Here is a 27,732-nt window from a genome sequence, read left to right as displayed (position 1 = left end):
AGAATTTGAAAAGGTGGCAACCCTAATTCCGCTGGGTTGCTTTTTATTTTTCCTTCTGATGTGTCACTGTGGCTTTTTCTGTTTTGGCCACTAGATTTACTGTCTGCACATTTATGAGGTTCGCTTTGATAGGGTAGAGCGAAAGTCAGGGCTGTTTTGACAAGGCAGCTCTGCATGGCATTGTCTGGATTGCCCCCTAGTAGTTGTCCTCATCAACATTTTTGTCCATCTGTTTAGTATTCTTCCCACATATAATCCCACTCTCAGGGGCTCCTCTCGGAGTGAGAGATCACAGATGTGGTGAAATGTTTGAGCAGGCCATCTACCATAGGTGAGGAGCCTATTTGTGCCTTCTGTCCTATATTAATGTCTTCTCTGCTTCTAGTTCATGAGGTTTTGTGGCAGTAGTTTGAAAAACCACTTGATCAAAAATTGTGTCACTCACTTTGAGAGAAAAAAATGTTCAGTATGATTTTCTAAATAACACTTTTTCTATGTGGAAAGTATCCCCTTTCGTGTATAGGTGGGCTTTGCCCCCTGCACCTACAAACTTAAGTAAATCTGAGGCTGCTGTACCTTGGTGAAGGGGCAAACTCAGACCTTAGTGACATAATTTATGACCTCATCTAAAGAGTGTATATTTTGACTGAACAGGCATTAATACATTCTTAACCTGCATTCTAACTGGCTATAATTCCTAATGGTGTGAGTGATAAGCAGAGTCCAGGGTGTTAAATATTGTTAAAATGTCTTCTGTTCTGAGTCACACCCACTTTGAGGAGTTTCAGAACTGGGGATTGAATATGCCCCTTAGTTACAATGACATGGATGAGTAAGCTAACAATCGTTCAAGACCATTTGTAGTATTGTGCATTACACATCAAAAGTTCTCATGCTGACATCTGCAGAGAGGCTTGTCTGGTGTTATTTGATATGACTGGACATGAGCTAGCCTTTGGAAGGATTGGAAGTGCCCTCTAGTATGGACCCTGTTATGGTGCACAGAAAGCACTCCCCTCTGCAGCAGCCCTTATTGAAGATTAGTTGACGGTGATGGTGTCTCTTTTGTATATCTGTGATTTTTATAATGTTAGAAAGATTTGTCATATTTTTGTGATCTGTAATCTGGGAAAATAATGTATATTTGTTATTATTCCATAGTAGTAAAAGTAGTTCAATGCAATTTTTTAAGATTCTGACAGTTGGCAAGTTTTGTACTCGTATAGTTGTATGTTATATGGTGTGAGTGTTTTGTTCAAATTTGTGTGTGGTACCTGGTTTCCTACTTACAGTGCCCGAGTGGTAGAGAGAGACTCAGACATTCGTCTCCCTGGGCTAATGAAAAAAATGTAGGCTTATCAGCTTTGATGGGTGTGGGGATAGATTGTAAGAACAGCAAAACTGGTGACTGTAAAAAAAAAAAAAAAATAGTAATGCGACTGCACTTGCTACATGCAGGGTATACAGTTCCTGATTGAGAATGATCTTTTAAAGAACACCTGTGAAGACATTGCTCAGTTCCTCTATAAAGGTGAAGGCCTGAACAAAACTGCCATTGGCGACTACCTGGGAGAAAGGTAAGTGTAAAGATTGTGTGCAATGAGTTAGCCTGAAGATAGCAAAGAATTGATCTTTGGCAGCACAGCAAGGAGAATGGGTTTGAAACTCAGCTTATGTTTGTAAGAGCTTTAAAGTGCCAGTAGTTCAGAAATGGCCAGTGATGTCCAGTGGGTTCTAAAGCAGTTGATCTTGCATTATACTGTTTTGTAATGCTAAGAGATGCTGAACAAATTAAAATAAGCTAAGTAAACATTCCTGAACCTTTGCCAAATTTTCCATCTTGCATCATGGATGAGTAAGCTAACAATCGTTCAAGACCATTTGTAGTATTGTGCATTACACATCAAAAGTTCTCATGCTGACATCTGCAGAGAGGCTTGTCTGGTGTTATTTGATATGACTGGACATGAGCTAGCCTTTGGATTTGAATTGACATGTATAGCTCCTTCTCGGTGTTTACTTTGTATAATCTAACAGGTTGAGAGAGCGAATTCATATGAGCAAGTTCAGACTCAGTGCCTTATTTTAGAACACAGGAAATATTGCTGTCACATTTAAACTTTCTTCTGATCTGTCTTTTCATGTCTTCTTTGTTAAACAAAATAGACAAGACAAGTCTTTAATGATGATGTACCCTTAAACCTCATGGATAATTAGATTCCATCCAGACAGGCAGGCATTGTGGTAGATGAATGCAGGTAAAATGGAGCTGACAGAGCAGCTGTTGTGACTTGTTCTGTCAGGACATTAGATGAATGTCCTTTGAAGTCCTGAACTTTTAATGCAGTTTCATTAATTAATTACATTAAACTGTTTCCCAGTGTAATACAGTGCCAGTAGCAGCTAATTCTGTATATGCTCATCTCTGTTTTTATTTTATATCTTGCCATCAGCTTTCTGTGATCCCTTGCTGCCCAGAGAAGGATCTTTGTACTGGCATGGTCAGACTGCCTGACAAGGCTGCACTTTCTGCTGCCTCTCACACTTCTACTCTTGCATTTTGAGTTTGATAAAGGACAAAAATTGATAAACTACCAGGTTCTGTTCTTAGTACAGTCCCTTATGTAAATCCTGTCTTCTCTGTCCTCGGTGACTGTCACAGCATGTTAAATGTGGTAGTATATAGCAGTTTGGAACTATAATTTTTCCCTTTTATTTACATTTCTTCCTGTGTGAGTTATGCAGTAATATTATACGGCTGTGATTTTGAGGAGATGTCCTTTACTTTTAGTCAGGAAAGGTTTGGTTAGTAGTACGAGTTACTCATATTTATTTTATGTACATATTGAAGAACTGAGAAGTTAAAAAGAGAAAAAAAAGCAGTCGAGTGTTGTTGACTTCTCAACTCTTGGTTCTCCATTCAGTTCCTGGCTTGACTGCCTTCTGTGTCAAATCTGTATGTCCTCCCTCTGTCCTCCTGAATTTTCGCTAAGTACTCTATTGCCTCCCTCTTCCTAAAGACATCTGGTGAATTAGACATCCTGTAAAATTGCCCTTGTGCATGTGTGTGTGTGTCCTGCAGTGGACTGGTGCCCTGGCCAGGAGAGTTTCTCTGCTGTGTGCCTGTTATTTCATGGGGCAGGCTTTAGTGCTCCTGCAACCCTGAAGTAGATAAAGATGCTGTTGCATGAAACTCAAAAAAACAGAGCTGGTGGTACTTCAGTAAAAGAAGGAATTTTCTAGGGACATGTTTGATGTTCTTCGTGTTTCACTGTTGCAGTCATCACCTGTGGGTTATCCCTGCTGTGATAGCCCTCGGTCGGCCCGAATGCCAGAGTCAATGTTTTTCTGTGTCTGCTGCTATCGCCTGTAGTCTGATGTCAGGTCATAAGTGCTATAAAGCAAGGCAGCCAAGGCCATTACATCAGTCCTTTCCATGGAGCCCATAGCAGAAGCAGATGTTCATCGTGTTTCACTGTTGCAGTCATTACACTTGGGTTATCCTGACGGCAGGCTACCCGCAGTCGGCCTGAATTCCAAAGTTCTGGTCTGGTGTCGGTTGCTGTCACCTCTTCCCTGACTTCAGAGCACCAGGGGTATAAAAGATGCAGCCGACGCCATTTTCTTCAGTCTTTCTTGCCACGCTGTGCCCGAAGCAAAAGCAGTTCGCAAGTGCCGGTCGGCCTACTCCTGAGATTTTCAAAATCAAATTTCAGATCCAAAGTCTTCTATAAAGCTAAGTACCCCATTGGGGAAACTTTTTTTCTTGCTCCAGACCAATGCCAGAAAAAGTTAATAATTGTATTTCTTGTGGGAAGCAAATACCTCATAAGGATTTTCATTCTTACTGTATTCCTTGCCTAGGCCCTGACCACGACGTTGCTAGTTGTCGGTTTTGTGCTAGATTTAATCAACGCACTATTAAGCGTCGGTACGATTTTGCTTTTCATTACTTTGGCCGAAGGTTTAACTGTATAATGCTGTCGGAACAACTGATGACCGGAATTCATAAAAAGTGCAAGGAGAAAAAAAAAGGACAGGCATCCGAACAGAAAGCCTTTTCTAGGCCAGTCGCCGGTGCTCAGTGAGGTGCTTTCGCAGCCCCTGACACCCACTACCTCAGAGCCACAGGCCGCCTCCAACTCCTACGTGGAGGCAACTAGGCCTCTGGATACTCAAGGTATTGGGCATTCGGAAACTAATCCCTCAGTTGAGTCTGGAGCCGCTGAGCAGGCATCGGCTTTTGAGGGTGTTTTCAGACCTACACAGCTTTACATCAAGCCAACTTCAGCATCCAAGACAAAGATTAAAACAGTTCTAAAGACAAGAAAACAAGTACAGCATTCTCCAGGACAGACTTCCATGCCTAAGAAACAGATGCTCAAAATGGCCGAAGACCTAATTACTTTGATCAGGGGTTCCCATCCCCCACCTGATAAGAGGCCTAGGTAAGATACTGAATATGATTCCTCTGATCAGGTTTCCATTTCCTCTGACTCCTCTTTAGAACAGAGATACTCTGTTCCTCTCTATGAGGATTCTGATGCTGAAGAATCTATTCCTAGAGCTTCTCCTCCTGAGGATTACTCATTTGGGGAAGCCCTGCATACCATGAGGGAGCATTTCCACTGGGAGAGCCAGGATTATTCAGATTCTAAGAAAAGGCTTAGAGACTTTCTCCTACTACCTCAGCACAGACCTCTTGCTATTCCACCTGTTCTAGACATTGTAGATGATGTATTTTCAGAGTCCGGCCTGTCTCCCGACTCTTTACCTCCTGCACCTGTTAAGCCAGACAGATACTACAGGGTTCCAGATTCTCATAAATTTCTATATAAAAACCCTGCTGCTGACCCAGAAACTATTTCTCAGGGTCCCAAAGGGGTCAAGGCTGCTACTGCTAAAAACCCTGTCCCCTCAGATAGAGGTTCTAGGGCACTGGACAGATGGGGGAAAAAAGTCTACACTTCTGCTACCTTGGCTGTAAGGGCTTTAAATTGTCAGTTTCACATGCTTAAATATCAGCAATACTTAATGTCTCTGTTAAAACAGAAAATGTTGACAAATTCTGAATGTTCTGAGAACAAGGAATTACAGGATTTGTTGCATGCAGCTGAACAAGTGGGAAAACATACTTTGCAATGCGGTTATGATTCACTGGGGGCCTCTTGCAGGGCTGCTGTAACAGGTTCTGTTATTGGAAGGCATGCTTGGTTAAAGGAACAGACTCTGCCTGATCATGTTAAAGCAAAATTATTGGATGCTCCATTACAGCATGATACTTTGTTGGGTGTTAAGGCAGAAGAGGTGTTGAAGAAAATGGAGGATAAAGCTAAATCTATGCAGACAGTGAAGGATTTCTTACAGGTACAGCCACCCAGATTTAGCAGGAACTGGCCTTGTAAGAATTGGTCATTTCCTGTGTCAGGCAACAAAGAGGCCGATACAGATGCCCTAGAGGCAGACAACAGCCCCAGGGCTCATACAGGCCCAAACAATGGGGTGCTTCTACCTCCAAAAGCGGAGAAGACAAATCACAGCCATATAGGAAATAGTCCCAATGACTTCCCTCTGCCAATGCCAAGCAGTTCTCTCTTGGCAGCACCCTTAGGGGGAAAGCTAGCACTTTTTTCACAAAATTGGCACATGATCACCCAGGACAGATGGGTTCTAAACATAATCTCTCAGGGCTACAGGTTCCACTTTCACACCCTTCCAAAGGCAAAAGGTATGCCAGACCTGCCACACAATCAACGGGCAGAGGCACAAAAACAAGTAACATCTCTCATGGACATGAGGGCCATTCAGCCAGTGTCACAACTTGAGCAGGAACAAGGATTTTACTCAAGGCTTTTCTTAGTACCAAGAAAGGACAAAGCATGGAGACCAATTCTGGACCTGCCTATTCTAAGTACTTTTCTGGACGTACCAAAATTCAAAACGTTGACTGTGCAACAGCTTCTGCCCATGCTGGGCAAGAAGGCTTGGCTTGTAACTTTGGACCTCAGAGGCATACCTGCATGTCCCAATCAGACAGTCTTGCAGAAGATACCTCAGATTCATAGCTGGCTCAATGCACTACCAATTCTCTGCACTGCCCTTTGGCTTATCTACTGCGCCCAGGGTCTTCACAAAATGCCTGGCACCAGTAATTGCAATTTGCAGACAAAGAGGAATTCAAATATATCCCTACTTGGTCGACTGCCTTATTCAAGCAGAGACCAAAGACATTCTACTAAAGCATCTGGCATTTGTAAAAAGATTACTAATTTGCCTAGGGTACACCGTAAACGAAAAGAAATCAAAACTAGTACCCTCTCAAGAGATAATATTCCTGGGTGCAAGCTGAAATACAATTGCCCCGATGGCATATCTCACGCCAGACAAACAAAGGCAACTAACGTCTTACTTCGAAAGCATGGCAACAAAGACCCAGTTATTTGCAAGAAAAATTCTGCAGGCTCTGGGCTACATGGCCTCCTGCATTCTGCTAATTCCATATGCAAGACTGCATATGAGGAAACTACAATGGTATCTAAAAAGTGTTTGGACTCAGCATTGCCACAGCCTAGAATCATTAATTTCACTCATTCCCTGCCTGCAACAGGAGTTTCGATGGTGGGCACAGGCCTGTCACCACAAGGCACAGCCATTCACTTTACCCACTGCCAGGCAAACACTAACAACAGATGCATCAGATTATGCCTGGGGGGGTCCAAATGGGAGGAAAATGTATTCAGGGCACATGGCCCCCAAGCCAAAGGCATCTTCACATCAATCAAAAAGAGATGCTAGCTGTACAAAATGCCCTGATAGCCTTCAAGGACCTACTTTATCCAGGACAGCTGCTGATAAAGACGGATAACACCACAGTTATGTGGTACATAAGCAGGGGGGGCACACATTCCTACACCCTCTGCAGACAAGCCATGATTTTGTGGAACACAGCATTGACCTACCAAGTACACCTGCAAGCACAATTCCTGCTAGGAAAAACAAATGCTCTGGCAGACGAACTAACCAGAAACCTCATGGATCCTCACGAGTGGAAACTAGATCCACAAATCTTCAGCATGATAACAATGAAATGGGGATGCCCAGACATAGATCTTTTTGCCTCCCCTCACAACTGCCAACTTTAGAGATTCTGCACAAGGGCTTATCACAAACAAGCATGGAAAGTGGATGTCTTGTCATTCAGCTGGAACAACCTTACAGTATATGCCTTTCCTCCACTGCCTCTCCTCCCAAGGGTACTCCTAAACGTCAGACAAGAGAAGCCACAAATGATACTAATAGCCCCAGATTGGCCCCGCCAACACTGGTACCCAATCCTAAGGAACTTGTCTCAAGGCCCAGCCTGGACATTGCCTCAAATTCCTCATTTACTGACCCAACAAAACAGTCAGATCCTGCACAGGCAACTCAGAACCCTAAATCTAGCTGCATGGCGGATACTGTAACCATTCAGAATACACCTCTCTCTACAGCAGTTATGGATGTTATTTTGGAGGCCAGGAGGCCTAGCACCAGGAAATCTTATGGAGAAAAATGGAAGAGATTCTGTGCTTGGAACCAGGCGCAAGGAATTCACACGCTTGTACCAGATATTCCTCAAATTTTACAATATCTGACTGAGATGCTGGGCAAAGGCCTATCCTTCTCATCAGTTAAGATCCATGCCTCTGCCATTTCAGCTCATTACAATACAGAGCCACCATTTTTTTCACATCCATTGCTTAGACTGTTCCTCAGGGGGGCCAAAAACATAAGGCCTCCAAGGAGAGCACTAATACCTGCATGGGACCTCAGTTTTGTCTTGGAAAAACCCACACTGCCTCCTTTTGAGCCAGCCAGTACAGCTGAGATAAAATTCCTATCTTGGAAAATAGCTCTGCTCCTAGCAATAACTTCAGCAAGAAGAGTCTCAGACTTACAGGCATTAATGGCTGTGGAACCTTTTATTATCATCCATCCAGACAGGGTTTCTCTAAGGACAAACCCAACATTTATGCCTAAGGTAGTGTCCAATGTGGCTCTTAACCAAACTATTCATTTGCCTACTTTTTATTCAAACCCACAGAATAAAGGGGAGAGACGTCTGCATTCTTTGGACATACACAGACAGCTACGCTTTTACTTGGACAAAACTAAAGCTTTCAGAAAGACTGAGCAGCTTTTAGTGGCATATGCTGCAGGATCACAAGGAAAGGCCATCTAAAAGCAGAAATGGATAGGACACTGCATTCGTTTCTGCTATTCACAACATGGCAAATCAGTGCCTAAGGGCATTAGACCACATTGTACCAGGGAAGCAGCCACCTCAGCATCCTTCCTCAGAGGAGTACCAACCAAGGATATTTTGGAGGCTGCAACTTGGACTCAGTGCACACTTTTGCTAAGCACTACCACTTACCTCTTTACTTTAAATCCAGAGTAGGCTTTGCCACTGCAGTTCTGCAGGGCCTTATAGCCACTCCTAATTCTATTTAGACCCAGCCACCCTACCTCAGCTTTGGGATTCAACCCAAGTGTAATGACTGTAACAGTGAAACACGATGAACATAGTTCAGTTGTGTACCTACCATACATGTAGATGTTAGAGTGTATTCACTGTTGCAGTCCAGGTTACCCACCCACCATACCCCCTTCTTTGCTGGGACTTATATGTACTTCTCTATCCTATACAACCTATGTGGTGTATTTGCTTGTAGATGAAGGTATTGTTTATGTTAGTGCATGCTTTTATAGGCAATGTTTTTTAGCCTGCCCTTTTGGGGGCACCTGACATCTGGGGCAAGAAAAACTGAAGAAAATGGCGTCTGCTGCATCTTTTATACCCCTGGCGCTCTGACGTCAGGGAAGAGGTGACAGCAACTGACACCGGACCAGGTCTTTAGAATTCAGGCCAACTGCGGGTAGCCTGCCAGCAGGATAACCCAAGTGTAATGACTGCAACAGTGAATACACTTGAACATCTACATTTATGGTAGGTACACAACTGTACTTTTTCAAGTGTTCCAGTCGGTCGCCACCAGAGTTTGAATTTCAGCTGAAAATGTCTAAAGCTAAGTACCCCTTTGGGGATCCTTTTTTCTTGCACTGACCGATGTCCGAAAAAGTTAACAATTGTCTCGCCTGTGGAAAGCAGATCCCACACCGAGACTTCCATTCATGCTGCGTTACTTGTTTAGGCCCAGACCACGACGTCCCCCATTGTCGGTTCTGTGCCCTCTTTAACGCGAAAACCATTCGCCGTATAGCTCTTATTGTAGACAAGTATTTTCGTCTTCCGTCTTCGCATTCCGAAATGGCGTCCGTCAGCCAGCAATCAGTGGACATTCTGAAAAAACCCAGAGATAAAGATAGAGACAGACCACACAAGGCTAAGCCTTCCAATGACTCTACTGCTAAGTAGATAGTCAGTTCTCTGGAATTCAGTAAGGTACTTTCACAGCCCCTGATGCCCGATTCAATATCTATGCAGGCCTCTACTGAGACACTTTCGGAGTCCGGTATGCTGCAGAAATCTTCATCTTCCAAGCCTTGGCTGTCTTTTCCTCGGTTGGGTCCTGAGCTGTGACGCAGGCACCAGCTTTCAAGGAGGCCTCTCGCACTACTGAATCTAGACAAAAAATGACATCTTCTCATCCCACTACAATTTCTCTCAGACCGACTAATACTCTTAGGCCTAGAAACCAGGCCACTCCTAGAAAATCTGCCTCTAGCCACCATCTTGCTCCTGCTCCACCACTCCAAGTCCAAATGCTTAAAATGGCAGAGGATCTCATTTCCCTTTTCAGGGGTAGTCAGGCCACAATTTCTAAAAGGAAAAGACACCCTTCCCCAGAAATTATGACAGAACAGGATTTTGAGGAATCTGCCTACTCTGATTTTGAAGAGGAACCACAACCTCTGACTGCTTATGAGGATTCAGATGCAGGGGCATCCATTCCTTCTGCCTCTCCAACAGAAGACCTTTCCTTTGGGGAAGCCCTCCACACCCTCAGGGAACATTTCCAATGGGAATCTCAGAATTTCCCCCAGTCTAAAAAAACACTTAGAGAGTTTCTGGACCTGCCCCAGCTGGCTATCCTTCCTATTTTAGAAGTGGTGGATGATGTTTTTCATGAATCTAGCTTAGCCCTTGACACCCTCCCACCTGCTCCCAGTAAACCTGACAGTTATTAGAGTACCGGATTTTCACAAATACCTGTGCAGAAAACCTGCTGCAGACCCAGAGGTCATTACACAGGGACCAAAAGGAGCTAAGACTAGTTCTGACAAGAATCCTGTTCCTTCTGACATGGATTCCAGAGCTCTGAATAGATGGGGTAAAAAGTATACACCTCTGCAACCTTAGCTATCAGAACTCTCAGCTGTCAGTTCCATATGTTAAATATCAACAACACACTTTGGAACTATTAAAGAAAAGATTTCAACCTTTCCTGACTATGCCAGATCGAAGAGTTAGCAGATTTACTGCACTCTACATGTCAAGTGGCCAAACATTCATTACACTGTGGATGTGATGCCCTAGAAGTGTCAAGCAGGACAGAAGTGTCAGGATCTGTCATTAGGAGACATGCATGGTTGAAGAAACAACCTCTCCCTGATCATGTCAAGTCTAAACTAATTGATGCACCCCTGGATAAGGACTGCTTGTTTGGAGTAAAAGCAGAAAAGGTGCTTAAAAAGATGGAACACAAAGCAAAGTCTATGCAAACAGTAAAAGATTTCTTTCAGGTTCAACCTCCCAGGTTCAGCAGGAACTTTCCCTCTTAAGCACTGGTCCTTCCCTGCACCTAGCAGGCAGGGCCAAGGTTAGCCCCACAAGGACAGACCACCCAAGCCCCTATCCCAGAGGCAACAGAGAACAAAACAATGGACCACTTCCACCTCAAAGGCAGGGAGTTCTAAGTCACCCTTCTATGGCAAAAACTCTCAATGATCCCCTCTCCCTGCCTTTCACTCATCAAAAGCTAGGAGGAAGGTTCTCCCTCTGCAAAGAAAATTGGCTTTCTGTAACAAAGGACCAATGGGTCTTAAAAATCATTTTTCAGGGATACAGATCCTCTTTCAAAGTACTCCCAGTTTCAAGAGGATACCCAGACTTACCTCCAAACCAGTGGGCAGAGGCTTTGAAGCAGGTACAGACTCTCGTATCCCAGGGGGCAGTAGAACCTGTCCCCTCAGATCAAACAGGCAAAGGCTTTTATTCCAGACTATTCTTTGTTCCATTCTGAACACCTCTCTGGTGGTCCCCAAATTCAAAATGCTAACTCTGCAGCAGCTGCACCCTACGCTGACAAAAAATGCCTGGCTAGTGACCCTAGACCTAAAAGATGCCTACCTCTACAGGAAATTCCTGCACTTCAGAGCAGGCTCACAACACCTTCAGTTCTCTGCGCTACCCTTTGGTTTGCCTACTGCACCCAGAGTATTCACCAAATGCTTAGTCCCGGCCATAGCATTTTGCAGACAGCGAAATATACAGATTTCCCCTTATCTGGAACCTACCTCACTCAGGCACAGTGAAAAGAAAAGCTGCTCCTGGACCTTCTCTTTGTCAAAACCCACCTAACTTCCCTAGGGTTCACCATCAAGAAGAAATCAAAGCAAACACCCACCAGGAAGATCATTTTTTTGGGAGTACTGCTGGACACAGCATCCCAAATGGCCTTTCTATCCCCAGAAAAGCAGAGCTTCCTGCCTCTCTACTTCACCCAGCTGGCTTCCAGAAGTCACCTCAGTGTGAGGAAGTTCCTGCAAGCCTTGGGGGTACATGGCATCTTGCATCCTTCTAATTCGTCTGGCCAGGCTTTACATGAGGAAACTTCATTGGTATCTAAAGAACCTTTGGTGTCAACACTCTCAGCCTCTAGAAACCTCTCTCTCTCACTGATCCCCTGTATAAGGGCCAAGTTTCTCTGGTGGGCAGGGGCCTGTGCTAAGAAAAAGGGTCTTCCCTTCATCCTCTGCCCTTCCGGCCGGACCATCACCACTGACGCCTCAGACATTGCTTGGGGCGCTCACCTAGCAGGCAGGTGCACCCAAGGTCTTTGGGATACCCAGCACCTTCCCTTACACATCGGTCAGAAAGAAATGATGGCAGTGCAAAAGGCTCTGACATTCTTCAAACCCCATCTCAGGCCAGAGGTTCTCCTTATCAAAACATTCACCACAGTAATGTGGTATATCAGCAAGCAGGGAGGGACCCAGTCTTACCCTGTGTGCAGGCTAGCCATGAACCTCTGACTGACAGCTCCCTCAATGGGTCTACACTTAATTGTCCAGTAAATATCAGTATCCATAGTCAACAACACCCTGGCAGGCCACCTAAGCAGAATCTTAATGGACCCCCACGAATGGCAGCTCCACAGAAAAATCTTTCTGTAAGTCACTCAGGAGTGGGGAACTCCGGAGGTGGATCTCTCTGTTTCCCCCCTCAACCACCAGCTGGAAAAATTCTGTACCAGGAAGTATCACCACCTGGCGTGGAAGGTGGATGCCTTGACCTTCCCCTGGAACTCCCTCTTTGTGTACGCATTCCCTCCTCTGCCCTCTTATTCCCAAGGTACTGATCAAAATAAGAGAGGAGAGAGACCAAAGGCCATCCTCATTGCTCCAGATTGGCCCAGACAGCATTGGTACCCCTTACTGCGCAGCCTGACATTACAGCCCCCCAGTCAGCTTCCCCTGATCTCAGACCTCTTGACCCGGGGGGGGTGAAATGCTGCACCCAGACTTGCAGACTCTCAATCTCTCAGCATGGCTAATACTTTAAAAGCAAACAAGGGGTCCCTGTTAAGCAAACAGGTCCTAGACATTATCACAGAGGTCAGAAGGCCCAGCACCAGAAAATTCTACGCAGCGAAATGGAAAAGATTCTGCTCCTGGAGCCAGTCCAGAGGGGCCAGTACCTCGCAACCTTCCATCCTTCTTATCTTGGACTATCTAGCCTGGTTACTCAGTAGTGGCTTCTCCTTCTCTTCTATTAAAATCCATGCCTCAGCCATTTCAGCTCATTTCGATTCAGAACAGTCGCTCTTCTCACATCCTTTGATTAAACAATTCCTCAGAGGGGCTTCTAATGTCAGACCCCCCCCAAAAGGCCACCCACACCAGCCTGAGACCTGAATTATGTCTTAGAAAAACTAACCTTACCTCCATTCGACCCTGCTGCTTCAGCAGAATTGAAATACCTCTCCTGGAAGACTGCTTTCCTACTAGCTATCACCTGAGCCAAAAGGGTTTCAGAACTTCAGGCACTCATGGCCGTTGAGCCCTTCATTTTCCATGCTGACAGGGTCTCCCTGAAGACTAACCCCCTCCTTTATGCCCAAGGTGGTATTTGATGCGACTCTCAGTCAGGCCATACATTTACCCACCTTCTTTCCCAACCCTCAAAACAACGGGGAAAAATTATTCTGCACTCACTAGATGTGAACAGGCAACTCCGATACTACCTGGACCATACTAAACCCTTCAGAAAAACAGACCAGCTTCTTGTCAGGTTTGCCCCAGGGGCAGAGGGAAGCCCATTTCCAAGCAAACCATTTCCAATTGGATATCACACTGTATCCATTTCTGCTACAGACTACATGGGAAATCACCCCCTAAGTCTGTTCATACCCATTCTACTAGGGCAGCCTCCACTTTCACAACATTCCTCAGAGGAGTCTCCATCAGGGACATCTTGGAAGCTGCCACCTGGACCGCTGTCCATACCTTTACTAAGTATTACCACCTACCTCTTTTCTCCAAGTCTAGGGCAGGATTTGTCTGTGCAGTTCTGCAGGGCTTGCTGAACCATGCCTAGGGCTGTAACCTATCCTTCCACCCCTCTCCTCAGATTTGGGAGTCCTCCCACAGGTGATGACTGCAACAGTGAAACACGAAGAACGTAGTACAGTTGTGTACACTTACCATAAATGTAGATGTTCGAGTGTATTCACTGTTGCAGTCCTGGATTCTGTCCATCCTTCCCCCTTATATCCTCTTTCCCTAGGAGGACATAAGCTTCCCACGGTGGCTTTTAGCCACTAGGACCACTTTACCATATTTCCTTGTGCTTCTGATTGGTTAGGGAAAGAAAAACGGATGTAATGGCGTCATCTGCCTTGCTTTATAGCACTAACAACCTGACGTCAGACTACAGGCGACAGGAGCCGATGCAGAAAAACATCAACACCGGTATTCGGGCCGGCTGAGGGCTACCACAGCAGGGATGACCCACAGGTGATGACTGTAACAGTGAATACACTCGAACATCTACATTTATGGTAAGTATACACAACTGTACTTTTCTTTTGATGCACTTTTTTGGAAAGTCTTTTTCTAGAAATGCAATGTTATTTTTAAAAACTTAAAGGTTGTTTAACATTGGTCAACTGAAGTATCCCTGTATATCCTCCTTACAGTATAAGGTCTCACCAGCACTGTGATCATTAGCTTTGTTATTTTGGGGTCTGATCAATAAATTCTCAAGGGCCTGCAGTACATTCTTCTACATTCTCCCACGGCCTACAGTATTACTGTTCAAAAAACATACAATAAAGTCTTGGTTAACCGGCACCCACGGGGATTGGTAGAGGCCAGATAACTGCAGTTTCTGGTTGATTAAGAGTTACTATTAAAATAGGCCTGACTAATACTGTACCCTATACTATTTGTTTGGTTTGACTTGTTCTTAGATTGAGGAGAAAGGGAATTTATTCCCATCTTCCTTTTTAAAACTCTAACAACATAAGGTATGTTTCTGCAGGGGGGAGGGGGGATGTAACATATAAAAATTGTACTGTATTTCTTCGATTTTTTTTTTTTTTTTTTTTTTTCTGGTTGCTTGAGTTCTGGTTAACTGAGAGTTTACTGTACTATATTGCCTTTTGACTGTGAAGCTGTGATTTTGTTTTTTTTTATTCTGAGTCTCCCACACACCGTTATTTCAAACTTTGTGCTAAAGGTTGAAAGCTTATTGTTTTGGAGCCTGTGTGTGTTGCTGCCATGGTCTGCCTCCTCAGAGTTAGGAATAGTTCACGTTATCTTCCTTTTGTACACTCCTTTCTTACCTGTCCTCCTCCTGCTCCTGTCCTTAATCTTATGTGACTTGACATTACTACTCACTCCTTTGTCTGACTCACCTTTGTAAGTCCTGTTTTTGACTCCCTATCACCGTCCTGTAGTTATCAGCTAACCTTATAGAGCCATTTGAAAAGTCATTGTTTCTGATGTTCTTCATCTCACATTGCTGCAGTCCTTACACTTGGGTAGTCCGCTGTCCTCGGTCGGCCCGAATATCAAAGTATAAGGCTGACGTCGGTCAGGGTGCATTTGACTGACATCAGGACGTCAGGGTACAAATGCGCATGACCGACGTCATATCCTCAGTCTTTTTTGCCGCATGGTCTGATGCAGAAGCAGCATTGCAAGTGCCGGTTGGCGTTCTGAGATTTTTCGATTTAGAAGTTTCAGACCGAGTTCAAAGTTGGCTAAGTACCCGTTGGGGAATATTTTAGTTTTTCTTGCCTCAGTCATTTACGGATGTCAGAAAAAGTCAATAATTGCATTTCTTGTGGGAAACAGATACATAGAGATTATCATACTTTGTGTATTCCTTGCTTAGGGCCTGAGCACGGCGTTGTTGGCTGTCGCTCTTGTGCTAGATTTAACAAACGCACTATAAAGAGAAGGTTGGATTGTGCAAGGTTAGTCTTTGGGAAGCGGTGCAACTATAAAATGCCGTTGGATGCTCCGGCCCGCTTCGAAGAAGCGCAAGGACAAGGCAGTTAAGCCTAGGCTAGAAGAACCGTCTGTACCGGACGCCGGTTCTTTAGAGGTGTCGGTGGAGCCGGTGGCTCCACCGGAGGTTTCTTTGTGTTCCCAGGGTGAGACCTTATTATTGCAAGATGTGGCCTCTCAGGAGACAAGTCAGGCTGAGGGGGCTTCTCAGGTTACTATACTCCCCTCCCTTCCTAAGGTGTCTAGGCCCTCTCCTTCTGTTTCTAAGGCTTCTCCCAGGGGCAGGCCAGGTTTAGCTTCAGTTGGTGTTACCCCTAGCTCTTCAGGTACTGTGCCCAAGAAGCATATGCTTAAAATGGCAGAAGATTTGATTACTTTGATTAGGGGTTCTATGCCCCCTCCTGATAAGAGACCTAGGATGGAGCCTGAGCTGGGGCGTTTTGAGCAGGCTTCAGATGTTTCAGAGTCTTCGGCTGAAGACTTGCAGGAGTACTCTCCTTATTCTGATTCTGATGTGGATGATTCTACTCCTTCTGCTACTCCTCCTGAAGATTTTTCTTTTTCAGAAACTCTTCATTCCATGAGGGAGCATTTTAAGTGGGAAGGTCAGGACTTCTCTGATTCCAGGAAAAGGCTTAGGGAATTTCTGTTTTTACCCCAGCATAGGCCTTTGGCTATACCTCCTGTTTTGGATGTAGTAGAAGATGTTTTTACAGAGGCTTCTCTTAATCCTGATTCTTTGCCTCCTGCTCCTGTTAAGCCGGATAGGTATTACAGGGTGCCTGAAGCTCATAAGTATCAGTCCTAGGGCAGACCCAGAAACTGTTAGCCAGGGGCCTAAGGGTGTTAAGGCTTCTGTTGTTAAAAATCCGGTTCCTGCAGACAAGGAGGCTAGGGCGTTGGATAGATGGGGAAAGAAAGTCTATACTTCTTCCACTCTTGCTATGAGGGCTCTGAATTGCCAGTTTCACATGTTGAAATACCAAAACTATCTCCTTTCTCAATTGAAGTCTAAGGTTGATGCTCTGGCAGTAGGTATTGATTGTAAAGAGTTGCAAGATTTAGTGCATGTTTCAGGTGGGTAAGCATTCTTTGCAATGTGGTTTTGATGCTGTACAGGCCTCGTCTAGGGTGGCTGCCACTGGGTCAGTTCTTCGCAGGCACGCTTGGCTGAGGGATCAGAATTTGTCTGAACATGTTAAAACAAGGATTTTAGATGCTCCTTTACAATCTGACGTGTTGTTTGGTCCTCCTGTTGAGACAGTTTTAAAGAAAATGGAAGACAAGGCTAAGTCTATGCAGACTGTTAAAGATTTTTTGCAGGTCCAGCCTCCAAAGTTTAGTAGAAATTGGCCTACTAAAGGGTGGACATATCCTTCTTATGATTCCCAGTCTAGGGGTAGATCTAGGCATGGTAAGGGCAGAGGTCAGGGCTCTTTCAGCCCTGGGACAGGGAGTTCTCCTGCACAGGCTTGGTGAGGGCAGGGGTCAGTCCTTTCGTAAGCAGACCCAATGACCTACCTTTTCAGCTGCCAGAGCCTGCTCGTCTGGCAGCACCTTTGGGAGGAAGGTTGGCACTTTTCAAAGAAAATTGGAGTTTAATTACCCAGGACAGATGGGTATTGGATATCATACACCACGGCTACAGGTTTTATTTCCATACCTTGCCTCCTTTCAAAGGCATGCCAGACGTTCCTCCTCAACAAAGAATTAGAGGCTCACAAACAGGTTTCTCTGTTGCTCCAACTAGGGGCCATACAGCCGGTCCCTCTGCCAGAAGTGGGCCTAGGATTTTATTCTCGCCTGTTCCTAGTACCAAAGAAGGGGAACACGTGGAGACCAATTTTGGATTTATCTATCCTCAACACTTATCTGGACATTCCCAAGTTCAAAATGTTGACGTTGCAGCAGCTTTTACCTCTGCTGGGCAAAGATCATTGGATGGTAACTTTGGATCTCAAGGAGGCTTACCTTCATGTTCCTATCAGACTAAGTTGCAGAAAGTATCTGCGTTTCGAGCTGGGACTTCTCACTATCAGTTCTCTGCATTGCCCTTTGGCTTATCTACTGCGCCCAGAGTGTTCACGAAAGTTCTGGCTCCAGTGATAGCTTTCTTCAGACTAAAAGGAATACAGATCTATCCTTATTTGGACGACTGCCTAATTCTGGCTCAAGGAAGGGAAGAGCTTCTTCATCATTTGGAATATGTGATAGCAGTGCTAAGATGCCTAGGGTATTCTGTGCGCGAATTAAAGTCCAGCCTAGTACCGTCTCAAGACATGTGCTTTCTGGGTGTGAGACTGAATAGAGCATCCCAGATGGCCTTTTTAACCCGGGACAAACAAAAGAGTCTATCCCTTTAGTTGCAGCAACTATCTCTTCAGTCCGGCTGACTGCAAGGACAGTCCTTCAAGCCTTAGGGTTTATGGCATCTTGTATTCTGGTGCTTCCCAATGCCAAACTGCATATGAGGAAGCTACAATGGTATCTCAAAAATGTATGGACACAGCACTGCCAGGATCTGGACACTGTCATTCAAATAATACCTTGCATTCAAAAGGAATTTTTGTGGTGGGCTCAGGAATGTCACCTAAACAAGGGACTCTCTGTGACCCGGCCAGAGGCGAGTCAGATTTTAACGACAGATGCCTCAGACAAAGCTTGGGGAGCTCATCTAAATGGAAAGTGGATACAAAACAAGTGGCCTGTCAGACTACAACATCTACATATCAACATGAAGGAGATGATGTTCTTCGTCTTCCCTTGCTGCAGTCCTGACAATTGGGTATAGTCCGCGTCCCAGTCGGCCCGAATACCAGAGTATAAGGCTGACGTCGGTCATGGCGCCTTAGACTGACGTCAGTACGTCAGGGTACTAATGCGCATGACCGACGTCATTTCCTCAGTCTTTTTTGCCGCATGGTCCGATGCAGAAGCAATTTTGCGAGTGCAGGTTGGCGTTCTGAGATTTTCGAAACGGAGTTTCAGACCGAATACAGAGTTGGCTAAGTAACCCGTTAGAACATTTTGGTTTTTCTTGCCTCAGTATTTAACCGGATGTCAGAAAAGTGAATAACTGTATTTCTTGTGGGAAGCAGATACCGCATAGGGATTATCATACATTGTGTATACCTTGTTTAGGGCCTGAGCACGGCGTTGTTGGTTGCCGCTCTTGTGCTAGATTTAACAAGCACTATTAAGAGGAGGCTTGATTGTGCTAGGTTAGTGTTTGGGAAGCGTTGCAATTATACTATGCCGCCGGATGCTCCGGCGCCTGCTTCATCTAAGAAGCGCAAGGACAAAACAGTGAAGTCTAGGGTGAGGAACCGGCAGTCCCGGACGCCGGTCCTTTAGAAGGCTCAGGAGCCAGAGGTTTTGCCAGGAGTCTCTATGGAGTCTCAGGCAGATACTTTACTGTTACAGGATGTGCCCTCTCAGGAGGTAGGCCAGGCTGAGGGGCTTCTCAGGTAACTGTTCTTCCCTCTCTTCCCAAGGTAGTTAGGGCCTCTCCTTCTGTTGCCAAAGCTTCTTTTAGAGGAAGGCCAAGTTCAGCTTCTGTAGGGGCTTCTCCTAGCATTTGGGCTCTGTGCCTAAGAAACATATGCTTAAAATGGCAGAAGATTTGATTACTCTGATTAGAGGTTCTATGCCCCCACCTGATAAGAGGCCTAGGGTGGAACAGGAGTTTGATAGTTTTGAACAGTGTTCACAGGCTTCAGAGTCTTCTGTGGAAGACTTGCAAGAGTTTCCTACTTATTCTGATTCTGATGTGGATGATTCCACTCCTTCAGCTTCTCCTCCTGAGGATTTTTCATTTTCAGAGACTCTTCACTCCATGAGGGAGCACTTTAAATGGGAAGGCCAAGATTACTCTGACTCCAGAAAAGGCTTAGGGAATTCTTGTTTTGCCCCAGCATAGGCCCTTAGCTATTCCTCCTGTGTTGAATGTGGTGGAGGATGTTTTGCAGAGGCTTCTCTGAACCCTGATTCCTTGCCTCCTGCTCCTGTTAAGCCTGATAGGTATTATAGGGTGCCCAAGCTCATAAGTATTTGTTTAAGAGTCCCAGGGCGGACCCAGAAACTGTTTCTCAGGGGCCTAAAGGTGTTAAAGCTTCTGTGGTTAAAAATCCTGTACCCTCTGATAAAGAGGCAAGGGCTTTGGATAGGTGGGGTAAGAAAGTATATACTTCTTCCACTCTAGCCAGGAGGCGGTTGAATTGTCAATTTCATATGCTGAAATATCAGAATTATCTCCTTTCACAATTGAAATCTAAGGTGGATGCTTTGGCGGAAGGTATTGAGTGTAAAGAATTGCTGGATTTGGTTCATGTGTCTGAACAAGTGGGTAAGCATTCTTTGCAGTGTGGTTTTGATGCTGTCCAGGCCTCCTCGAGGGTGGCTGCTACTAGTTCTGTTCTTCGCAGACATGCATGGTTGAAGGATCAGAATTTAGCTGAGCATGTTAAGACCAGGATTTTGGATGCTCCTTTACAGTCTGATGTGTTGTTTGGACCGCCTGTGGAAGCAGTTTTAAAGAAAATGGAGGACAAAGCTAAGTCTATGCAGACTGTTAAAGATTTTTGCAGGTGCAGCCTCCGAAGTTTAGTAGAAATTGGCCTGCTAAGGGGTGGACATATCCTGCTTATGGTTCCCAGTCTAGCCGTAGGTATAGGCGTGGTAGGGCAGGGCTCAAGGTTCGTTTAGGCCTAGATCAGACAGTTCACCTGCTCAGACTTCTGGTGAGGGCAGGGGTCAGTCCTTTCGTAAGCAGAACCAATGACCTGCCTTTTCAGCTGCCAGTGGACTCTCGTCTGGCAGCTCCTTTGGGAGGAAGATTGTCTCTTTTCAAAGAAAATTGGGATTTAATCACTCAAGACAGATGGGTGCTGGATATCATTCATCACGGGTACAGATTTTATTTCCACACAATGCCCCTTTCAAAGGCATGCCAGATGTTCCTCCTCCACAAAGAAAAGAGGCTCACAAGCAAGTTTCTCAGTTACTCCAGATAGGGGCTATTCAGCCAGTCCCTGTGTCAGAAAGGGGCTTGGATTTTATTCTCGCCTGTTCCTAGTACCAAAGAAGGGGAACACGTGGAGACCAATTTTGGATTTATCTATCCTCAACACTTATCTGGACATTCCCAAGTTCAAGATGTTGACGTTACAGCAACTGTTACCTCTGCTGGGCAAGGATCACTGGATGGTAACTTTGGATCTCAAGGAAGCTTACCTTCATGTGCCCATAAGGCTAAGTTGCAGAAAGTATCTGCGTTTCGAACTGGAGATTTTCATTATCAGTTCTCTGCATTGCCCTTTGGCTTATCTACTGCCCAGAGTATTCACAAAGGTTCTGGCTCCAGTGATAGCTTACTTCAGGCTTCAAGGCATTCAAATTTATCCTTACTTGGACGACTGCCTGATTCTGGCTCAAGAAAAGGAACACCTTCTACAGCATCTGGAATATGTCATAGCAGTGCTAAGATGCCTAGGGTATTCTGTGAGCGAAATAAAGTCCAGTCTAGTACCCTCTCAAGACATGTGCTTTCTGGGTGTGAGACTGAATACAGCAGCCCAGATGGCCTTTTTAACCCCGGACAAACAAAAGAGTCTGTCACTTTACTTCCATCAACTATCTCATCAGTCCGTGCTGACTGCAAGGACAGTCCTTCAAGCATTAGGGTTCATGGCATCTTGTATTCTGGTGCTTCCCAATGCCAAACTGCATATGAGGAAGCTGCAATGGTATCTCAAAAATGTATGGACACAGCACTGCCAAGATTTGGACACTGTCATTCAAAAGGAATTCTTGTGGTGGGCTCAGGAATGTCACCTAAACAAGGGACTCTCTGTGACCCGGCCAGAGGCGAGTCAGATTTTAACGACAGATGCCTCGGACACTGCTTGGGGAGCTCATCTAAATGGAAAGTGGATACAAGACAAGTGGCCTGCCAGACTACAGCATCTACATATCAACATGAAGGAGATGTTAGCAGTCCAGTTTGCATTGATGGCGTTCAAGGAGTTACTTCTTCCAGGGCAGGTGTTGATTCTGACAGACAACACAACTGTCATGTGGTACATCAACAAGCAAGGGGGAACACATTCTTATCCTCTATGCAGGCAAGCAATGATTCTATGGGAGACTGCGTTAAGCCTGCAACTGACTCTTCAGGCAAGGTTTCTGCCAGGAGCACAGAACTCCCTAGCAGATGTATTAAGCAGACAAATCATGGATCCCCACAGTGGAAACTGGATCTTCATGTATTTCAGAAATTGACAGTGTCATGGGGAACTCCAGACATAGATCTGTTCGCTTCTCCACTAAACCACCAGCTGCCAAAGTATTGCACAAAGGGGTTTCATCACACAGCTTGGAAAGTGGATGCTCTGTCTTTCAGTTGGAAAAACCTTCATGTCTATGCCTTTCCACCTCTACCTCTTCTTCCAAAGGTATTACTAAAGGTCAGACAGGACAGGCCAAGGATGATTTTGATAGCTCCAGATTGGCCTCGGCAACACTGGTACCCACTTCTAAGGAGTCTTGTAAAGAAGCCTCCATGGCCTTTACCTCTGATTCCTCATCTGTTATCTCAGAAGGACGGTCATCTGCTCAATGTCAAGCTTCCATCTCTTCATCTCACAGCTTGGCATATTCTGTGTTGAGGCATGGTAGGTCTCAGCTTCCTCAACAAGTTTTAAATGTGATTATGGAAGCTAGAAGGCCTAGTACTAGGAGAGTGTGCAGAAAAATGGAAGAGATTTTTATTTTGGAGTACAGCAAAGAATTTGGAGATTTCAGAGCCTAATTTGAGTGTGGCTCTTCAATATCTTACTGAATTATTGGACAAAGGTTTGTCTTTCTCTTCCATAAAGATTCATGCTGCAGCAATTTCAGCTCACTATGATTGTGACCCACCTTTGTTTTCGCATCCTTTGTTCAAGCAGTTTCTTAGAGGGCAAAGAATATAAGACCCCACGTGAGCTCCTACTCCTGCTTGGGATCTCAATTTTGTGTTGGAAAACTTACTCTACAACCTTTTGAGCCTGCAGCTACTGCTGAATTGAAATATTTGTCATGGAAGACTGCTTTTCTGTTGGCTATTACTTCTGCAAGAAGGGTGTCTGAGTTGCAGGCCCTTATGGCAGTAGAGCCCTTTTGATTTTCCATAAGGACAGGGTATCATTACGTACTAATCCTTCCTTTATGCCTAAGGTGGTTTCTAGTGTGGCTTTAAACCAAACTATTCATTTGCCTACGTTTTTTGCAGATCCTCAAAATAAAGGGGAAAAGATTTTGCACACTTTAGATGTACACAGGCAATTGCGTTATTATTTGAGCAGGACTAAAGATTTTAGGCAGTCTCAGCAGTTACTTGTTTCTTTTGCTTTAAGTTCACAGGGCAAGCCTGTGTCAAAACAAACTATTTCTAGGTGGATTGGCTTTTGCATTGCATTTTGTTATTCCCATCATGGCAAAGAGGTTCCAGCTGGGATTAGGCCTCATTCCACTAGGGCTACTGCCACTTCAACAGCATTTCTAAGACTGGTGGCAACTAAGGATATTCTGGAGGCAGCTACTTGGAGTTCAGTGCATACTTTCTCTAGGCATTATCACCTGCCTATATACTCTAAGACTAGAGCTGGTTTTGCCACAGCTGTTTTACAAGGCATGTTGTCAGCTCCTGCTACTTTATAATTTGCCAGCCTCCCTTACCTCTGCTTTGGGATTCTACCCAATTGTCAGGACTGCAGCAAGGGAAGACGAAGAACATAGTACAGTTTTGTACCTACCATAAATGTAGATGTTCGAGGATTCCCTTGCTGCAGTCCAATTTACCCTCCCTCCTTCCCCTCTGTGTTTCAGGGTGGTTGTGTAGGTGAGTTTACATGCTTATATTTTTTGGTATATATTACTGTATATATTGTACATGTTTTTGGTGCAGGTTGTTTTTGGGACTTGTCTTTTTGGGTCTTCTGACATCTGGGGCAAGAAAAGACTGAGGAAATGACGTCGGTCATGCGCATTAGTACCCTGACGTACTGACGTCAGTCTAAGGCGCCATGACCGACGTCAGCCTTATACTCTGGTATTCGGGCCGACTGGGACGCGGACTATACCCAATTGTCAGGACTGCAGCAAGGGAATCCTCGAACATCTACATTTATGGTAGGTACAAAACTGTACTTTAGCAGTCCAGTTTGCATTAATAGCTTTCAAGGAATTACTTCTTCCAGGGCAGGTGTTGATTCTAACAGACAACACAACTGTCATGTGGTACATCAACAAGCAAGGGGAACATTCTTATCCTCTATGCAGGCAAGCAATGATTTTGTGGGAGACTGCTCTCAGTTTACAGCTCAATCTTCAGGCAAGGTTTCTGCCAGGAGCACAGAACTCCTTAGCAGATGTGTTGAGCAGACGAATTATGGATCCCCATGAGTGGAAATTGGATCCTCATGTATTTCAGAAATTGACAGTGTCATGGGGAACTCCAGACATAGATCTGTTCGCTTCTCCACTAAACCATCAGCTGCCAAAGTTTTGCACAAAAAGGTTTCATCCCACAGCTTGGAGAGTGGATGCTCTTTCTTTCAATTGGGGCAATCTCCATGTGTATGCCTTTCCACCTCTGCCTCTCCTCCCAAAGGTACTTCTAAAGGTCAGACAGGACAAGCCACGGATGATTTTGATAGCTCCGGATTGGCCTCGACAGCACTGGTACCCATTACTGAGAAGTCTGGTACGGAAGCCTCCATGGCCTTTGCCTTTGATTCCACACTTGTTGTCACAGGAGGACAGCCATTTGCTAAATGTCAAGCTTCACTCTCTGCACCTAACAGCCTGGCATATTCTGTTTTGAACCATAGTGGGCCTCCACTTCCTCAGCAAGTTTTGAATGTTATTTTGGAAGCTAGAAGGCCTAGTACAAGGAAAGTGTACGCAGACAAATGGAAGAGATTTTTATTTTGGAGTGCAGCAAAAGATTTTGATGTTTCTGAGCCTAATTTGTGTGTGGCTCTTCAATATCTTACTGAGTTACTAGACAAAGGTTGGTCTTTCTCTTCTATTAAAGTTCATGCTGCAGCAATTTCAGCTCACTATGATTGTGACCCACCATTGTTTTCTCATCCTTTGTTCAAGCAATTTCTTAGAGGGGCAAAGAATATAAGACCCCCACGTAGAGCTCCTACTCCTGCTTGGGATCTCAATTTTGTGTTGGAGAAACTCACTCTACAACCTTTTGAGCCTGCAGCTACTGCTGAGTTGAAATATTTATCATGGAAGACTGCTTTTTTGTTGGCCATTACCTCTGCAAGAAGGGTTTCTGAATTACAGGCCCTTATGGCGGTTGAGCCTTTCTTGATTTTCCATAAGGATAGGGTATCATTACGTACTAATCCTTCCTTTATGCCTAAGGTGGTTTCTAGTGTGGCTTTAAACCAAACTATTCATTTGCCTACTTTTTATGCAAATCCCCAAAATAAAGGGGAAAAGATTTTGCACACTTTAGATGTTCACAGGCAGTTGCGTTATTATATGGACAGAACTAAAGGGTTCAGGCAGTCTCAGCAGTTGTTTGTTTCTTTTGCTTTGAGTTCTCGGGGCAAGCCTGTGTCAAAACAAACTATTTCTAAGTGGATTGGGTTTTGCATTGCTTTCTGTTATTCCCATCATGGCAAGGAGATTCCAGCTGGGATTAGGCCTCATTCCACTAGGGCTACTGCCACTTCAACAGCTTTTTGAGGGAGTGGCAACCAAGGATATTTTGGAGGCAGCTACTTGGAGTTCTGTGCATACTTTCTCTAGGCATTATCACCTGCCACTTTACTCTAAGTCCAGGGCTGGTTTTGCCACTGCTGTTTTGCAGGGCATTTTGGCAGCTCCTGCTTCCTTGTAGTTAGCCATCCTCCCTTACCTCTGCTTTGGGATTCTACCCAAGTGTAAGGACTGCAGCAATGTGAGATGAAGAACATAGTACAGTTTTGTACCTACCATAAATGTAGATGTTCGAAGATCCACATTGCTGCAGTCCAATTTACCCTCCTTCCCTCTGTAGTTAGAGGTGGTTGTGTGGGTTGGGTTGTACATTTTGTGTATATTGTATATCTTGTACATATAGTTAGTGCAAGGGTGGTTGGTTGGTTGTTTGCTGTCTTTTGGTTTTGACCTTTTTAGGGTCTTCTGACATCTGGGGCAAGAAAAGACTGAGGATATGACGTCGGTCATGCGCATTTGTACCCTGACGTCCTGATGTCAGTCAAATGCGCCCTGACCGACGTCAGCCTTATACTTTGATATTCGGGCCGACCGAGGACAGCGGACTACCCAAGTGTAAGGACTGCAGCAATGTGGATCTTCGAACATCTACATTTATGGTAGGTACAAAACTGTACTTTTTAGAACTTTAACTGCATAGTTCCTTTCCCTGCCTACAGCACATCTGGCTATTTTGTTTTACAAGAGAAAGTCATATGATGAGGCTAAGCATTGTTTTAGCTGTAACAGCTGTGGCCTGCCTCTGGTGTTGTACATTGAAGTGCCCAACATCAGATGTGATGACACTGCATGTTTCCAAACACATTGACTCAACCAGTGACTAGATCTGCTAGTGAAGCTGGAGTTGTAGATGGTACTTATTCTTTCCTACTTTTGGTGTTGTGGACCTTATAACCTCAAGGTTTAATGCAATCAGGAGGCTTAATTGTACGCGTTCTAGCTGCAGACACTGCACTACCTTTAACATAACACTGTAGAGCAGTATGAAATGCTTGATCTGCAGAGGAAGTGCTTACCCACACACTGTGATGCTAGTATCTTAACTATTGCCACAAGAGAGCAGAGTAACCTTGGACTTTGATCTAAAGTAACACATTTGGAAACTGGCTAGCTGATGGACTACATTGTTTTATAGTTAACAGCTCTCCCATGCTGTGCATTTATTAGCCTGGGCCAAGGCTGATTTAGTAACAGTACTGTGAAGTGGTGAGGCGTCCATTATTTATGAACCGTGATACTTTATGAGGTACCCCCTGATGTACTATGCCTGTGCTGTCTCCTTTTTGTGGTCAGATGTTCTCTTAGCCTCTCCTTGTTAAGTGGATTACCTCTTAAACTGCTGGAACTTAGAGATGGGGCTTTGTCCTCCCCAGATTATTTTTGGACATTGAGTCTCCATTTTTTGGGTTATGAAGAAGCTGTTTGGAGGTTTGCTGTCTTCAATTGTAGTGTATGCTGTTGGGATTTTTGCTGTGGTGCCTCCCTCTGGCATGAAGCACGCCCAACACAAACACACACACACACTTCAGTGTTGTGTTACTCCTTTTTTCAGAGAAGGAATGATGCATCCATGTAGTGACTTGATCATTTGGTCTGCTGTGAACCATGTCAGGACCTAGATGTATTCTGGAAGTAGGATTGTCAGCTATACAGCAGGTAGATGTTCCTCGTGTTTCACTGTTGCAGTCATCACATTTTGGTTATCCCTGCCAGGGTAGCCCTTGGCCGGCCGAATGCCAGAGGCCAAGTATTTCTGCGTCAGTTGCTGTTGCTTCAGGACTGATGTTAAGGTCGTCAGTAGTATAAAGTAAGGCAGCTGACTCCGTTACATCAGTCTTTCTTGCTGAGGAGCCCGAAGCAGAAGCAGTTTGCACGAGTGCCGGTTGGCCGCTACCCGAGTTTCATCTTCCAAATTGAAGCTGAAGTATTCTAAATATAAGTACCCCGTTGAGGATCCTTTTTTCTTGTTGTAACCAGTGTCAGAAAAAACAATTGTCTCAGCTGTGGAAAGCAAATACTACACCGAGACTTTCATTCTTTCTTACTGTGTCACTTGCTAGGGCCAAGACCACGATGTCCCTCGCTGTGGCTTTTGTGCCTTGTTCAATGCCAAAACTATACGTCGTTGGGCCCTTACTGTAGCTAGATATTTTTGCTCAGAGTCCTTGAATTCTGATAGGGCTTCAGTAAGCCATCTGACAGCAGATCTTC

The 27,732-nt window shown here is 44.8% G+C and overlaps 1 protein-coding gene across 4 annotated transcripts in view; it reads left to right on the top strand.

Annotated features, from left to right (window-relative positions):
* LOC122790289 (cytohesin-1) overlaps positions 1-27,732 on the top strand; it is a 1,634,771-nt gene that overhangs the window by 1,255,622 nt on the left and 351,417 nt on the right. For all 4 annotated transcript variants that reach the window (XM_044057794.1, XM_044057800.1, XM_044057818.1 and 1 more), the window contains one exon: positions 1,459-1,577. In XM_044057794.1, coding sequence (XP_043913729.1) covers positions 1,459-1,577 — 119 coding nt within the window. The remainder of the gene's footprint in view (positions 1-1,458; positions 1,578-27,732) is intronic.

The sequence above is a fragment of the Protopterus annectens genome, chromosome 1.part2 (genome assembly GCF_019279795.1).
Source record: "Protopterus annectens isolate FY-2018-M chromosome 1.part2, PAN1.0, whole genome shotgun sequence".
NCBI lineage: Eukaryota > Metazoa > Chordata > Ceratodontiformes > Protopteridae > Protopterus > Protopterus annectens.
The sequence above is the reverse complement of the archived record's forward strand: the minus strand, read 5'-3'. Positions and strand labels throughout refer to the sequence as shown.